Source organism: Trichomycterus rosablanca, chromosome 4 (assembly GCF_030014385.1).
Source record: "Trichomycterus rosablanca isolate fTriRos1 chromosome 4, fTriRos1.hap1, whole genome shotgun sequence".
Taxonomy (NCBI): domain Eukaryota; kingdom Metazoa; phylum Chordata; class Actinopteri; order Siluriformes; family Trichomycteridae; genus Trichomycterus; species Trichomycterus rosablanca.
In genome coordinates this window covers 1,310,304-1,326,143 of record NC_085991.1, presented here as the reverse complement: position 1 = coordinate 1,326,143, position 15,840 = coordinate 1,310,304, and the positions used below count along the sequence as shown (strand labels likewise).

General features: G+C 42.4%; 1 protein-coding gene across 2 annotated transcripts in view; it reads right to left on the bottom strand.

The window, feature by feature from the left end:
* tsc22d2 (TSC22 domain family 2) overlaps positions 1-3,990 on the bottom strand; it is a 29,107-nt gene extending 25,117 nt beyond the window's left edge. For both annotated transcript variants that reach the window (XM_062993740.1, XM_062993741.1), the window contains exon 1: positions 2,152-3,990. In XM_062993740.1, the coding sequence (XP_062849810.1) occupies positions 2,152-3,245 (1,094 nt within the window). In that variant the 5' untranslated portion in view covers positions 3,246-3,990. The remainder of the gene's footprint in view (positions 1-2,151) is intronic.
* Between the last annotated feature and the right edge of the window lie 11,850 nt (positions 3,991-15,840).

Below are 15,840 nucleotides of genomic sequence, written 5' to 3'. Positions count from 1 at the left end.
TGAAGGTCTAGAAGATGAGCGACTCAAACAGCAGCAATAGATGAGCGATCGTCTCTGACTTCACATCTACAAGGTGGACCGACTAGGTAGGCGCGTCTAATAGAGTGGACAGTGAGTGGACACGATGTTTACAAACTCCAGCAGCGCTGCTGTGTCTGATCCACTCATACCAGCACGACACACACTAACACACCACCACCATGTCAGTGTCACTGCAGTGCTGAGAATCATCCACCGCCCAAATAATACCTGCTCTGTGGTGGTCCTGTGGTGGTCCTGAGCATTGAAGAACAGCATGAAAGGACTACAGTCAGTAATTGTAGAACTACAAAGTGCTTCTGTATGGTAAGTGGAGCTGATAAAATGTGTGGACGCGCTACACGGGTGCTGCTGCTGCGCTCCAGGTGCAAACTCGCGTTTCTGGGTTTGATCCCGTGCCACGCTATTGCGCAACGCTTCCCTCCGTAATCTGTCGTACACATCGAGCCCTCGGGCGGGCGCAGAGCCTCTTACACGCCGCAGAGCCGGAACGTAAACAGCCGAACATAAAACCAGTGATTTCTGATCTCATCCACGTTTCCTCCTACGCCCGTCGGCTTTCCGCACAGGTAACGGGGAGCCGGCGCGGCCGCCGACGCCACGTCTGAAGTTCTGCCACGTTTCGGTGGCACTGAAGGTCACGGCGCGTTTACAGAAATAAGGAAACGCTGACCGGACACCAAGAACTTCTGCATTAGACTGAAACTGAACGTGTGAAGAAAACAAGAGGCTATTTATGCATCTGGCCTCAAACTGGCCTCACTTTCAACTCTACACGAATCCCAGTAGTGATGGAACGAAATCCTACTATTCTGAACAGATCGTACGACGACATCGTACATTTTTAATACAAAAGGAAGAAAATCTGAATAAATAATTGACTTTAGAAGGCATGTGAGTGAGCTTGTGCCCTGTGCCAACTGTTATTAGGTAGTGCCAGGCACCCAGCGACCCTGACCAGTCTGATTTCAGCATCAGAAACAGTAGTGATGGTACAAAACCCCACTGTTCGGTACAAATCAACCTCACAACATCATATATTCTCAATACATAAAGGATTAAAATCAAAGTAAGGGGGCATGACAGTAATTTAGTGTCCTGTGCCCACTGTTATCAGGTGGTGCTGGACACCCAGCGACCCTGACCAGTCTGATTTCAGCACTAGAAACAGTACTGATGGTACAAAATCCCACTATTCGGTACAAATCAACCTCACATCATCATATATTTACATTACAATACATAAAGGAAACAAATCAGAGGGTAAATGGGCGTGTCAGTGATTGTGTGCCCTGTGCACAGTGTTATCAGGTGGTGCTGGGCACACCACGACCCTGACCAGTCTGATTTCAGCACTAGAAACAGTACTGATGGTACAAAATCCCACTATTCGGTACAAATCAACCTCACAACATCATATATTCTCAATACATAAAGGATTAAAATCAAAGTAAGGGGGCGTGTGAGTGATTTTGTGCCCTGTTTCCACTGTTATCAGGTGGTGCTGGACACCCAGCGACCCTGACCAGTTTGATTCGAGCATTAGAAACTGTACTGATGGTACGAAATCCCACTATTCGGTACAAATCAACCTCACAACATCATATATTCTCAATACATAAAGGATTAAAATCAAAGTAAGGGGGCGTGTCAGTAATTTAGTGCCCTGTGTCTACTGTTATAGGGTGGTGCCAGGCACCCGGAGACCCTGACCAGTCTGATTTCAGCATCAGAAACAGTACTGATGGTACGAAATCCCACTATTCGGTACAAATCAACCTCACAACATCATATATTCTCAATACATAAAGGATTAAAATCAAAGTAAGGGGGCGTGTCAGTAATTTAGTGCCCTGTGCCCACTGTTATAGGGTGGTGCCAGGCACCCGGAGACCCTGACCAGTCTGATTTCAGCATCAGAAACAGTACTGATGGTACGAAATCCCACTATTCGGTACAAATCAACCTCACAACATCATATATTCTCAATACATAAAATCAAAGTAAGACTGCTATCGAGTGGTCGTGGGCACCCCACGACCCTGACCAGTCTGATTCCAGCATGAGAACCTGGATTGTGAAACCTGTATGTAGGTGTCGGTCTGCGCTCACCTGTCCTCGTCCCCGTCGATGGGGATGGCGATCCCGAACAGGCTGTTCACCACGGGGTTGGAAACCAGGCCCGCCTCCTCGGGCGCCGCCGCCGCCGCCGCGTCCGATTTCCTCCGGCCGACGTCCGGCGCCGGGACGCCCCCCACGCCCGAGGCCGGCAGGTTCTGGGCAGCCACGGCCAGACCCGAATACTGAAGCACGGACGCCGGGGCGAGACTCGCCATCACGCCCGCCCACTCCATCAGGTTCGGAGGATGCGCCGACTGGCCGGCCGACATCGACACGTTCAGTTCTCCCGGCACCTTGAGGGGCAGGGACAGGTGCTGTGCGTGGAAGTCCAGGTTGGGCGCGGGCAGCATGGCGGTTCGGTTTGGCATGTGGTGGCTCATCGGTAGCTGAGCGTTCGGCGGCGCTCGGTTCGGGTACAGCTGAGGAGTAACGGGCGACTTCTGCAGCAGAGAGGCCTGGTTCATGCCACCGTGGCCTGTCGTGAGAAGAGTGTGAGGTGGCGCCAAGGGCTGTGCGGGTACCGCCTTGTTTACTTCGTTAGCGGGATCGAACGGATGGTGTTGGGAGGCTGGGTCCAGCACGGCGACGGTGGCGTCGCTGCCAGCCTGCGGCACCACGGAGACGCCTAATCCGCTATCCCGGTCCGCCAGGTGCTCGCCGGCATGCCTGACGCCGTCTGAAGTCCTCCCGGCGATCGTCGAAGCCTCGGGCTCTTTGTCGTAGAACTCCGCGCACATCCAGCGCCCCCGGCGGAAGGGTTCTCCCGTCCCGTGGTCCAGCTTGATGACCCGGAAGCGCGAACTGCAGCCGACCGGTTGCGGACCTGGACCGGCCGGAGCCCCCGGCGGCTGTTGTCCCTGTCCGGCGCTGTTCGCGGCCTCCTCGCACCAGCTCTGGTCGCACGCGTCCGGCTCGAAGTCGGCCCGGGACACGTCGAAGATCTCGGACGACGCGTCTTCGGTGCGGGACTCGTCCGGGTCGTCCAGGCTCTCCGCGTCGTCCACGCCGGCGCCCGAGCCCACCTGAGCCTGGATCACGCTGGTGATCTGAAAGCAGCTCTTCTTCTTCGCTGGCATTTTCGACATGTTTGAAGAAACGATAACGATTATAGTAATAAGGAGAATTACAACAACAAGAAGAGGTACCTCGATCAACTTTAAACCAGAACTAGGAAGGTGGCACCGAGCAGGACTCTGTTTATGCCAGGAGCACAAACATTAAACAGGAGCGAGTCCAAGCTGGCCAGGCTCCACCAGAATGGAATGCCAATATGCACAAGTGTCCACGATAACAATACCATGCGTGTCCAATACCGCAATGTATCATCGAACCGATTATCAACGATGCCAGCCAGATCAATCAGACAGATGAACGCATTTGTTCTAAAATTCTATATTTATAATCACCGACTCTCAGTTTATTTATTCTCTTCTCCAGTCCTGATCATGGTGCGTCAGCGCTCTTCCTCTTCTTCTGTCCTGTTGCATTCTCGAGCTCCACCACAAACCCATTAAAAACAGCCCCACCAGCCCCGTCTCAGTCCCGGCCTCCGCGGTCAACACCGAGCCGACTCGGGCGCTTCGTCTCCCGGCTGAAGCTGTAACTTCAGTCCGAGGGGCTCCGCTCCCCCCCCCCCCGGGCCTCACATCTACCTCCCACAGGCACCGAGCGGCGGAGCGGATCAGCAGAGCCGCCGTGGGTTCATGTTCACACCGTCACTGCGTTCTCATCAAACACGGAGCGGGACAAGCGCAAGAAAAGCCGCAAAAGTGAGAAGAACCGACGAGCAAAAAAAAACAACAAATAAGTGTAAAATATTCCAGCTCTAGACAAGATGGCTAAGCGCCGCGGTGCACGCTGGGAACTGAGAGCGCAACAGGCGCTACGCACACAGTCGTGAATACGGAATGGCGTCACGTAGCTGACGTCATCATCTCGTTAAATAATCATTATTATATTATATTAATTATATTATATTATATTATATTATATTATATTATATTATTATATTATATTATATTATATTATGTTATATTATATTATATTATATTAATATATGATATGATATGATATGATATGATATGATATGATATGATATGATATGATATGATATTATATTATATTAATTATATTATATTATATTATATTATATTATATTATATTATATTATATTATATTAAAGGGCAGCTGTAGCCTAGTGGTTAAGGTACTGGACCAGTAATCAGAAGTTTGCCGGTTCAAACCCCACCACTGCCAGGTTGTCACCGTTGGGCCCTTGAGCGAGGCCCTTAACCCTCAATTCAACCCTCATCAGTTGCTTTGGATAAAAGCGTCTCCTAAATGCCGAAAATGTCATTTTATTTTGATAATAACCAATGCGTTCTATACTTTAAGTTTGTGTATTTGAATATTATTACACTATTAATTGCAATATTTTATATAATATATTACCAACAATATACTTTAAAAGTCAAAGATCACAATTTATCACGCTTTATTAAATTATTGTTAAATAAAATATAGTTTTTTATCAAAAATTAAAAATACACAAATATTGTTGTATATTATCACATAATTATCATATATATTTATCATTTTCAACAAAAAAATTTTTTATTTTACATTAAAATGCTTCAAATGTAAACAACTAAAGAAGCCACTGTATGTAATGTGTACTAATATGTTAATATATAAAATGTATAATATATTTTAAATTATATTATTTATATAATACATTGATAATAACCATGTCTTCTATACTTAAAATATTAGATTTAGTCATTATATTTGAATATTGTTCATACAAATTGTTGTATTATTTTATAATATACTACTGTACAACCAATAATACATCTAATATATATATATATAAATACACAAATATTGTTAAATATTATCTCATAATTACCATAAATAGTATCACTACTAACAAAATAAAAGATTATTTTGCATTACAATATTTCAAATTTAAACAACTAAATATATAATAGATAATAATTTTGTAGTATTTTCAGAACCTAATAATAAAATATAAATAAAGTATGTCTTAAATGTAAGTTAGTATTTTGAAACTTATTTTCAATGAAAGTTTAACATTTATTAATCATCACAGATCATCAATAAGCAAAAAATAAAACAGTATTTTTTATTCATATATTTATTTATTTATTTATTTATTTATTCACCTTGACTAACTGCTTCGTCATGATCGGGTCTATTCTATATATTAGTTTTATATGATCGTTCTAATTAAATTTGAAATGTTTATATATAATTTAAATATATATAAATTTTAATATTGTATATTTAAAATATGTAAAGTATATTTAAACTTTCTATAAATATAATTAATTTTATTCATCGCTGTTCGCCAGGCTCGTCACAGCTGGATCATAGAAACCAATCAGATATCGCCCTTACATCCGGGTACTCCAGCTGTACAGCCCTCCAGTTAGCAACATAGCTTCTCAATTAAATCTTTGTTCTTAATGAGACAAAACGGCAAAATAATATTTTTTATTAAATGTGAACTTCATGAACGTGTGATTTATACTCGGTATTTTTCTTATGACTATTTTTGCTGTGTCACTGTTGACGCAGAAAATACCGATAGGAGACAACAATGGCTGCTCTGCTGCGAGACGGTAGAGCGGGGGATTATGGGAAATGTAGTTTTTTAGGCTGCAATTGAACTACAATCAGTGGAAAAATCCGCAATGTGAGTGAGTTGACTTTGCTGCGTGTAATAAATAATAGAATGTATGAATGAATGTAAAGTGTATGAATGAATTAGAGCCCTGTTCAGGCTCTATATTGACTGACTGTGCAAATAAATAAGTATATTAAAAAAACATGCATTAAACATGTGAAATGTTAACTGGGATGCTTTATATGGCAGCATATTAATGTTTCTTTTTGTACGAATCCAAAAAAAAGTTGGGACAGTAGGTTAAATGCAAAAACAAACAAATCAAAGTGATTTGTGAACCGTTTGTACCCAGTGTTTCACCATCTCACCACCATATTAGAGTGTTTACTGAATCAAGGACGAGGCTAAACACCAATATTGAATAACAGCGACACTTGTGTCAGGTTTTTGTGTCCATGTAGGTTTCCTTCCAACATTCATGCTATTTTTCACCTCATTAAAGCATGCAAAAGGTGGATTGGCAGCTTCAAATCGTCCCTATGTGTGAAGTTAAAAGGGGGTGTCTACATACTTTTGGCCACGTATCGTAGGGACAGAACAAAGTACAGGGTGTCCCTGAAATCTGGACACATTTACATTTACATTTTCAGCATTTAGCAGACGCTTTTATCCAAAGCGACTTACAGTACTGTGCCAGTATATTGTCTAAGCAATTGAGGGTTAAGGGCCTTGATCAAGGGCCCAACAGTGTCAGTCTGGCAGTGGTGAGGCTTGAACCAGCGACCTTTGGCTTACTAGTCCAGCACCTTAACCGCTAGGCCACAAGTAGTCAAATATTAATCAATAACATCTCAGAATCAGAATCACTTTATTTCGCCAGGTATGTTACACATACGAGGAATTTGCTTTGGTGATACACACAATAATACACACAATAGTCCACATAGTAGTACAAACAATACACATAATAGTACAGATAATTACACATGTATGACATGTAACATATAACATATTTAACAGACCCGACAGCACACAGACTGTTAACCAGTATTTACCAACATTTGCCCAAGAGAACAACTTTGGTTAAAAAGTGTTACAGCTCTGGGGAAAAAGCTGAACATTGAACACATCTTCAATGTGTTTTCCACTATCTGTCATGCAACATGTATGTGTGTGTATTTTAGTAAACATATGATAATATAGTTATATTTAGTGATATTTCCTGAAGTGAAGTGTCCAGACTGTAGGGACACCCTGTATAATAAATGTCCACTAAAGGGCGCCACTGAGCCACCAACTGCAGACAATGAATCAGACTGTTCAGAGAGGAATGCCATTTCTGATGCCAGGAATGCGTTAAGATCCGCAGTGCGTCCTAAACCACATCATGTCCACTACGTAGTGCACTAATTTTAATAAGTTTATGAATTTATTCGCGTCTAGTACACAGTCAAGTGCAAACATGATATCTAGCGATGCTCTGTAGTGCTAATAAACGAGGTTAGTCTATGGAAAGCACGAAAGCACGCACAGTGCATTAAGCAGTGTGTAGGGTCTAGGGGATAGGGAGAAGGGAAGGATTTGGAACACAGCCGGGGAATTCCCGTTCTCTGAGTCAGTGTTGGTTTAGGTTTCCACCAGAGGGCGCGGATGAGTATAAAATTAATCTGCCTTGTAATGGACTTGCCCACCATGCCCAGTATGCCAGTGTTGGTATTTCGATTATTTCTGCAAAACTTATTGTTCTGTGACGAAATAAAACATGAAACTTTCACAGAATGGTGTCACTTCTTACGTTTATTGTGGGTTCGCTGAAAATATACATACAGAACAACTTACATTCATTTTCGGCATTTAGCAGACGCTTTTGTCCAACGCGACGTACAGTACTGTGACAGTACACAATCTGAGCAATTAAAGGTTAAGGGCCTTGTTTAAAGGCCCAAGGAAATTGACATTTTCAGCATACACCTTTATCCAAAGCAACTTACAATCGAGACTGTACACATTACAAGCAGTTGAGGGTTAAGGGCCTTGCTCAAGGGTCCAACAGTGACAACCTGGCAGCTATGTTCCAGTTACTAGTCCTGTATTTTAAGCACTGAGCTACCACTGCCCTGTTAGTTAACCATACATTGAAGAAAGTGAGCGGGAAGGACAAAATAAAAGAAAAAACCTTTATTATTTAAAATCATCATGTACGCCCCACACGGTGGCTCGGTGGGTAGCACTGTCGCCTCACAGCAAGAAGGTCCTGGGTTCGATCCCCAGGCGGGGCGGTCCGGGTCCTTTCTGTGTGAAGTTTGCATGTTCTCCCAGTGTCTGTGTGGGTTTCCTCCGGGAGCTCCGGTTTCCTCCCACAGTCCAAAAACATGCAGTCAGGTTAATTGGAGACACTGAATTGCCCTATAGGTGAGTGTGTGTGTGTGTGTCTGCCCTGCGATGGACTGGCGCCCTGTCCAGGGTGTTACTGTGTGCCTTGCGCCCATTGAGAAGCTGGGATAGGCGGCCCTAATTGGATAAGCGGTTAAGAAAGTGAGTGAGTGATGTACGCCCCACCTGGGGTAAAACTCAGGCCTAGCAGAGGGATGACAAACTTTTAAAAAGCTCCTTAATTCACCTACTGAATATCATAAACAAATTATTCTCATCAAACACCCGACCTCCACATGACGCTGTATTTAAAACTGCATTCAAATTGTATTTAAATATCCAACAAATTACATTCTGGCAAACGTTTCTGCTTTTTTTTTAACTCTGTGTTTGCCTGCCTAGAACATTCTGGAAATGTTTATTCATTTCAGTGAAATCAGAAGGTTTTTATTTAAAAGTAAGGCTATACAAAAACAAACAGTTAACCAGAGATGGTGATAGATGAATAATAACGTAGATACACGGTATTCTGTGATGGATTAACATCTCATTCATGGTGTATTCCTGTCTCAAACCTAGTTAGTGTGTTTCCAGATAGTACCAGACCACTACAGTCCTGACCATGACAAAGTGGTTAGTGAACATGAATAAATGAATAAATAAATGAGCGTTCTAATAATTGAAAGGTTGTGAGCTTGAAGCCCAGAGCCATTTGGTTACAGTTGATGATGGAATTAACACAGTTTAGTGGGTTCGTGTCTGCCAGTAAAATAAATGTAAATGTGTGTCCTAAGCGAATAATCGAACCGTGGCGGCGTTCCATAGTCGTACCTTGACATCATAACCAGATACTGTAAACCACCACATTAGGTTGGAGGCCCTTCGTGATGGAAATGTGTCTCATTGTTACATTCCTGATACATTCCGGTGCAGGGAAATGAATAATAAATGAGTCAAGGCGTCATCATGACGTAAAATTACATAAATTCCAGTTTCCACCCCAACATGAACTCCTGACCTGAGCTAGTGTGTATGAATGGAAGAGCTTCTTACCAAGTTCTGCCCCCACACCCCACCCCACCCCGCTTCCCGCTTCACAATCCCCAAATTCTCTTCTGTATTATTTCATTTTGAAATGCCCTCTTTTTCGGGTGGCCTCCTGGGTTGGATCCTTGACTCTGGAGTATTGAGTTCGTCCTGTGTGAGCACGGGTTTCCTCCGGGTACTCCAGATTCCTCAAGCCTAAAAAAGCAACATACAGAAGGTGGATTGGCTGGTCTAGGTTGTGTGAGGGTTCTTCTCTATAATGAATTTACCTTGTGTCCGGTGTTTCCGGGTGGCACCGGACCCACTGTGGCCTTGAACAGAATAAAGTGGTTAGTAAAACCTAGTGCATCTTCAAAAATCTTTCTGATCAGGGTCGGGCTTCATTATGGTCAATTAATACTGATCATTCCACCTACTAGCATGTTTCTGGAGGTGAGAAGGAATTAGATTTCCAAGACGAAACCCACACAGACAAGAGAACATCACTGACTTAAGGTGAGGTTTGAACCTATGTCTGCAGGACCCTAGAGCTTTGTGGCACCTTCACTGCCTACTGTGCCACTCTTCAAGGAGATTACTCCAGTAATAAATTATAATTTTATAAACATTAGGTAGCCAGAAGTATGTGGACATCGGTCCATGACCTATTTTAAAACAATGAGCATTATTTATATTTGTCCCCCTTTTCAGTTATAACAGCCTCCACTCTTATATGAATGCTTTTAAGATTTTGGACTGTGCCTGTGAGAATGTGTGCCTATTAAGTTAAAAGTCCAGGCTTGTAATCAAAACGTGTGTTTGTGCACTGTGACACACTGATGCTGAAACAGGAAACGGCTCGGATATAAGCCCAGTACACTGGGTGTGGTTAAAACACCTAATCCTAGTAATTAGGAGGGATGTACATATACTTTTGACCACTTTTTGATATTTAAATACTTAAATAACACAATGAATTCAGGGTCCGTAGCTGTAAAAACAATCTGTGGATCATGCTGACTCTTTTGCCTGAAGGAGGTCCATCTTGGGTGCACATGACTGTCTGCTTTTCTGCCGTGCTGCACATTCTCATGTTGGGAGTCAAAGAAAACCCTGAACGTACGCCGGGATTGAGAAAAAGCAGGAAGCGTCACAATGACTTGCTTCAACACACACACACACACACACACACAGGCAATATGTTGTGGATTCCACAGAAAGTTCTAGAAAGGAAGCACTGGACGGTTTTCAGCCTGAACAACAGGCCTGGTGTTTATCTGTGAAGGATCAGGGTTAATCCTGTCGTCTCCACTCTGAAACCACTGGAGATTGTGGGTGTGGAACCGAGAGTCACCACTCAGCAGAAACCGGTGACTGTGTTTGTCCTGAAGCTTAGTGATCCACCCAGGTCCTTCACCTGACGTGGACTGTAGGTGAACAATCAAGATACAGGAGACATGTCAGGTTCAAAACTACTAAAGCCTCGTAAGGTGTAGAGAGCTAAGATCTAAACAAGGATCCAAAAATACCAACTGGTTTAGTAGCCTGAACTACACTATATGGTCAAACGTGTCTCTGTTTCTATAAATTTACAAATTAGAATGATTATTTATAACATTGGAAAACTTTTCATTGTAAAGATTCAGGAGAGTAAAAAATTACAGATTCTTCTTTTCATTGTATGTCTAAATTTTTCCTGAAATGGAGGTTGTATGTGGACACCTGACCATGATCTTGATGGACATCCCATTTTAAAACCATGGGCCTTTATATGGTTCATTATATGGTTTATATGGTCTTCTGTGAAGGCTTTCCACAGGTATTTATGTTGGACGAGAAGGCCTGGCTCACGATCGACATTACAGTTCATCCAACAAGTGTTTAATAGGTAGTTAGTCCACATCAAACCAGTTATGCTGACCAGTAGTCTAGAAGCATACAACTGATGTACAACCACAAATCAGAAAAAGTTGGGACAGTATGAAAAATGCAAATAAAATAAACACAGAGTTTCTTACATTCACTTTTATTTGATGTCAGACAGGATGAACCTGAGATATTTCATCTTTTATCTGCTCAACTTCATTTCATTTATTAATAAACATCCATTCCTGCATTTCAGGCCTGCAACACATTCCAAAAGAAGTTGGGACGGGGGAAATTTAAGGCTAGTAATGAGGTGAAAAAACTAAATAATGATGTGAACAGGTGATTGTAATCATGGTTTGGTACAAAAGCAGCATCCAGGAAAGGCTGAGAGTCTCTGATGAGTAAAGATGATCAGAGGATCCAGTTTGTCCACAAATGTGTGAGAAAATGATTGAAATGTTTAAAAACAATGAACCTCAAAGAAAGATTGGAAGAGATTTGCATGTTCTCCCTCTACAGTGCAGAATATCATTAAACCATTCAATGAATTGGGAGGAATTTCAATGCAAAAAGGCCAAGGGTGCGAGCTTAATCTGAACGCTCGTGATCTTCCATCCCTCAGACGGCGCCGCATCAAGAACCTCCACTCAACACTAGCTGATATAACCACATGGGTGAGGGATTAGTTTATCAAACCTTTATCAGCTCTACAATACAGTTACTGCACAAATCATACTTAACACTTTACTGTGCAAAAAAGAAGCCTTATGTTAATCATGTCCAGAAGCAGCGTCGACTTCTCTGGGCTCGGAGGCATCTAGGATGGACCATCACACAGTGAAAACGTGTATTGTGGTCAGATGAATCAGCACTCCAGGTCTTTTTTGGTGGACGCCGTGTGCTCCGGACCAAAGACAAAAAGGATCCAGACTGTTATCTCAGGTTCATCCTGTCTGACATCAAATAAAAGTCAAAGTCAATGTAAGGAACTTACATTTTATTATTTGCATTTCCATGCTGTCCCAACTTTTTCTGATTTGGAGTTGTAATACACCTGCTAACAATGTGCATGGCTGAAACACCTGAACCGAATAATTAAGAGATGTGTCCACATAATTCGTGTTTAATTCAGCTGGTGGACTTGGTGCTGCACAGCAACACGGGTCCTGAGCTCCTTGGTTTTGATCTTTGTCTCAGACTTTGATCTTCATTTAGACTTTCACACTGCAGCCTTGATCACACACAGTAATAAACTGCCTGTACATTCCATTCCCTACATCTCTCAAACATCTCGTCTCATTATTCAGACATTGGAAGACCAAAATTACATCAACAAAACAGCATGCATGATTTAAAATAAGAAATAAGAATTTGACACAGTTATAGTTATTTTTAATTAAATGTATTGCTTTTATAGATAAATAACTGCAAGTTATAATACTGGCAGGCATTTTTATTGTGTATTGATTAAATAATTGTTAAAGAAGCACATTATTTAAACTGTAATTTGGCCAATCAGGGCAATCGTGCTAATGACAACTCAAAGGTCTCAGTCTCCACATTTCTAACATCCACATGTTGCGTCCAGAATTCACTTTAAAGCACTATGATACAAAAGATTTTGTCACACCTAACTGTAACACCAGCGCACCATAAAATTCTACTCAAATTTGATATAACATTTATTTTTGGAAGCTTTATCAGAGCCGAACATCAATATGCAGGTAGAAGATGAGATTACTGATAACACTGCTGCCGAACAACGAGGGTTTGATTATTCAACAGCAGCTAGAAGGAAGTTAGGTGTGTGTGTGTGTGTGTGTGTGTGTGTGTGTGTGTGTGTGTGTGCTTTAGTTCACACATTTATATTCATTTTGCAGCCCCTGACTTAAGACATTTTTCTGTGCGCCTGCCAAATCTTCATCAACGTCAATGGTTTCAACTAACTCTGCATTGTAAGGTGCTTATCAGTTTGTCTATCCAGTGAACTTTGCCTCACATGTCTACGCCCAGGATTCTGATATTTTCTGGGCTGGGTACTTGGGCTGGGCTCATCTGTGACCCTGTGTTTACTCTAGTAAGGAACAAGAGGCCACGTTAAGGCTGCTAGTTTTCTTGCTTGTGGATGTGCATTGTACACCGATCAGCCATAACATTAAAACCACCTCCTTGTTTCTACACTCACTGTCCATTTTATCAGCTCCACTTACCATATAGAAGCACTTTGTAGTTCTACAATTACTGACTGTAGTCCATCTGTTTCTCTGCATATGCTTTGTTAGCCCCCTTTCATGCTGCTCTTCAATGGTCAGGACCCCCACAGGACCACCACAGAGCAGGTATTATTTAGGTGGTGGATGATCTCAGCACTGCAGTGACACTGACATGGTGGTGGTGTGTTAGTGTGTGTAGTGTGTTGTCCACTCTGTAGATGTAAAGTCAGAGGCGGTCGCTCATCTATTGCTGCTGTTTGAGTCGGTTATCTTCTAGACCTTCATCAGTGGTCACCGGACGCTGCCCACAGGACTATTCTCAGTCCTGCAGGGACAGTGAGGTGTTTAAAAACTCCAGCAGTGCTGCTGTGTCTGATCCACTCATACCAGCACAACACACATTAACACACCATCCACCACCTAAATAATACCTGCTCTGTGGTGGTCCTGTGGGGGTCCTGACCATTGAAGAACAGCATGAAAGGGGGCTAACAAAGCATGCAGAGAAACAGATGGACTACAGTCAGTAACTGTAGAACTACAAAGTGCTTCTATATGGTAAGTGGAGCTGATAAAATGGACAGTGAGTGTAGAAACAAGGAGGTGGTTTTAATGTTATGGTTGATCAGTGTATACTTGTGTACAAAACAACAGTACCAGGGATGTAGGAGAGAGTTGGACATTGGAAGACCAAAATTACGTCATCTGGGACGCTTCAACAACCCTTATTTCCACAATACAAATAAAGAAATTGCAAAACTACTTTTAGCATGAAACTATTAAAGATCTATTTATTTAGAGTTCTTGATGTGTGGACACATTAAACTGATTTGAATACTGATCCCATTTTTACCTGGTTCCTGTACCCTTGATTCGAACTAAAGGCACTTACGATGCCAGTAAAAACCTGGGTTTCGTCTGCGAAAACCTGATGTATTCAAAATCATGATCATTATTATGTAGTTGGTCCCGTCCATCCCTGCTACAGCAGCTCATTGGGGATAGCTCTCCACCAGATTTTGGAAAAATCAGATACTCAGCAGATATCCTTCTCAGCTGATAGCATTCTTTCATAACATACTTAAACGTTTTCTTCCCTGTTCCTTACTTTTATCAGACCGGGTTAGTTACAGTAAAAGTATAGAAAATGTTTTTGTACATGTTGTTTCCTCTTAGAGAAAACAGGAGTGGTATTGTGGTCACAGAGTAGCCACTAATCCTGACATTTGCATCTTTGTGTATATATAGTTAGACTGGAAATGAAAATGTTTGGGGATTGGGAACAGTGCTGGTGTAGGACATCATCCAACAACTATTTTAAATAATCTGCTTTGACACAGTGGCAACCTTTATAACGTCCTGATAATGAGCAAGGACTTGTGATACTGCTGCTCATGTGATGTTTGTATAGATGGACTGTCTTACTATTGTCTCCACCATGTCCTTATCATGTCTTCTGGACTGGTAATCAGGGGGTCGCTGGTTTAATCCCCATCACTGCCAGGTTGCTGCTGTTGGGCCCTTGACCCTTGACTGCTCAGCCTGTATGCTGTAGTGTAAGTCGCTTTGGATAACGGCGTCTGCTAAATGTCGAAAATGTAAACGTAAATAATGGAATTTTTGTCTTTACAAATGTAAAAGTATAAATAAAATGAGTGAATGGTTGGCCCCTTAGTGTTGGACCCCTTAGTATTGGGCCCCTTAGTGTTGGGCCCCTTAAAACAGCCCTCACTTCACTTTGACTAACTCTGGGCTCTCTGTTGATAACCCCCAAGATGGTATACAAATGAGGGCTAGCCCATGCAGTACCCATATGGGTTTTACATTTAGATTCCACACAAAGACAACAAAACGGCTCCAGGCTGCCTGGTGATGATCCAGAAGATGCCATACCTGAGGTCTGACCGTATTTGGCCCTTATGGTTTTTACAATTGCTTGCAGGGCGGCACGGTGGCTCAGTGGTCCTGGGTTCGATTCCCAGGTGGGGCGGTCCGGGTCCTTTCTGTGTAGAGGTTGCATGTTCTCCCCAAGTCTGTGTGGGTTTCCTCCGGAAGCTCCGGTTTCCTTCAACGGTCCAAGAACATGCAAGCGAGGTGAATTGGAGATACAAAATTGTCCATCACTGTGTTTGATATTAAACTTGTGTAATCGTTTCTATCGTTTCTGTCATGAATGTAACCAAGAGTGTTAAACATGACGTTAAAATTCTAATAAATACATTAATAATAAATAAACAATTGCATGCATTGTCTGTAATCAGCCCTTAATTGGCTCTAATCATTAATGTTTGTGAGGACACAGTGTGGGCTGATATAATATGATTTATAATTTACATTTACATTTACATTTAATTACATTTTCAGCAGACGCTTTTATCCAAAGCGACTTACACAGTGAGCGGAACACAATGAGCAATTGAGGGTTAAGGGCCTTGCTCAGGGACCCAACAGTGGCAACTTGGTGGTGGCAGGGCTTGAACCGGCAACCTTCTGTTTACTAGTGCAGTACCTTAACCACTGAGCTATCACTGGCCCTAATTAGTGCAATTT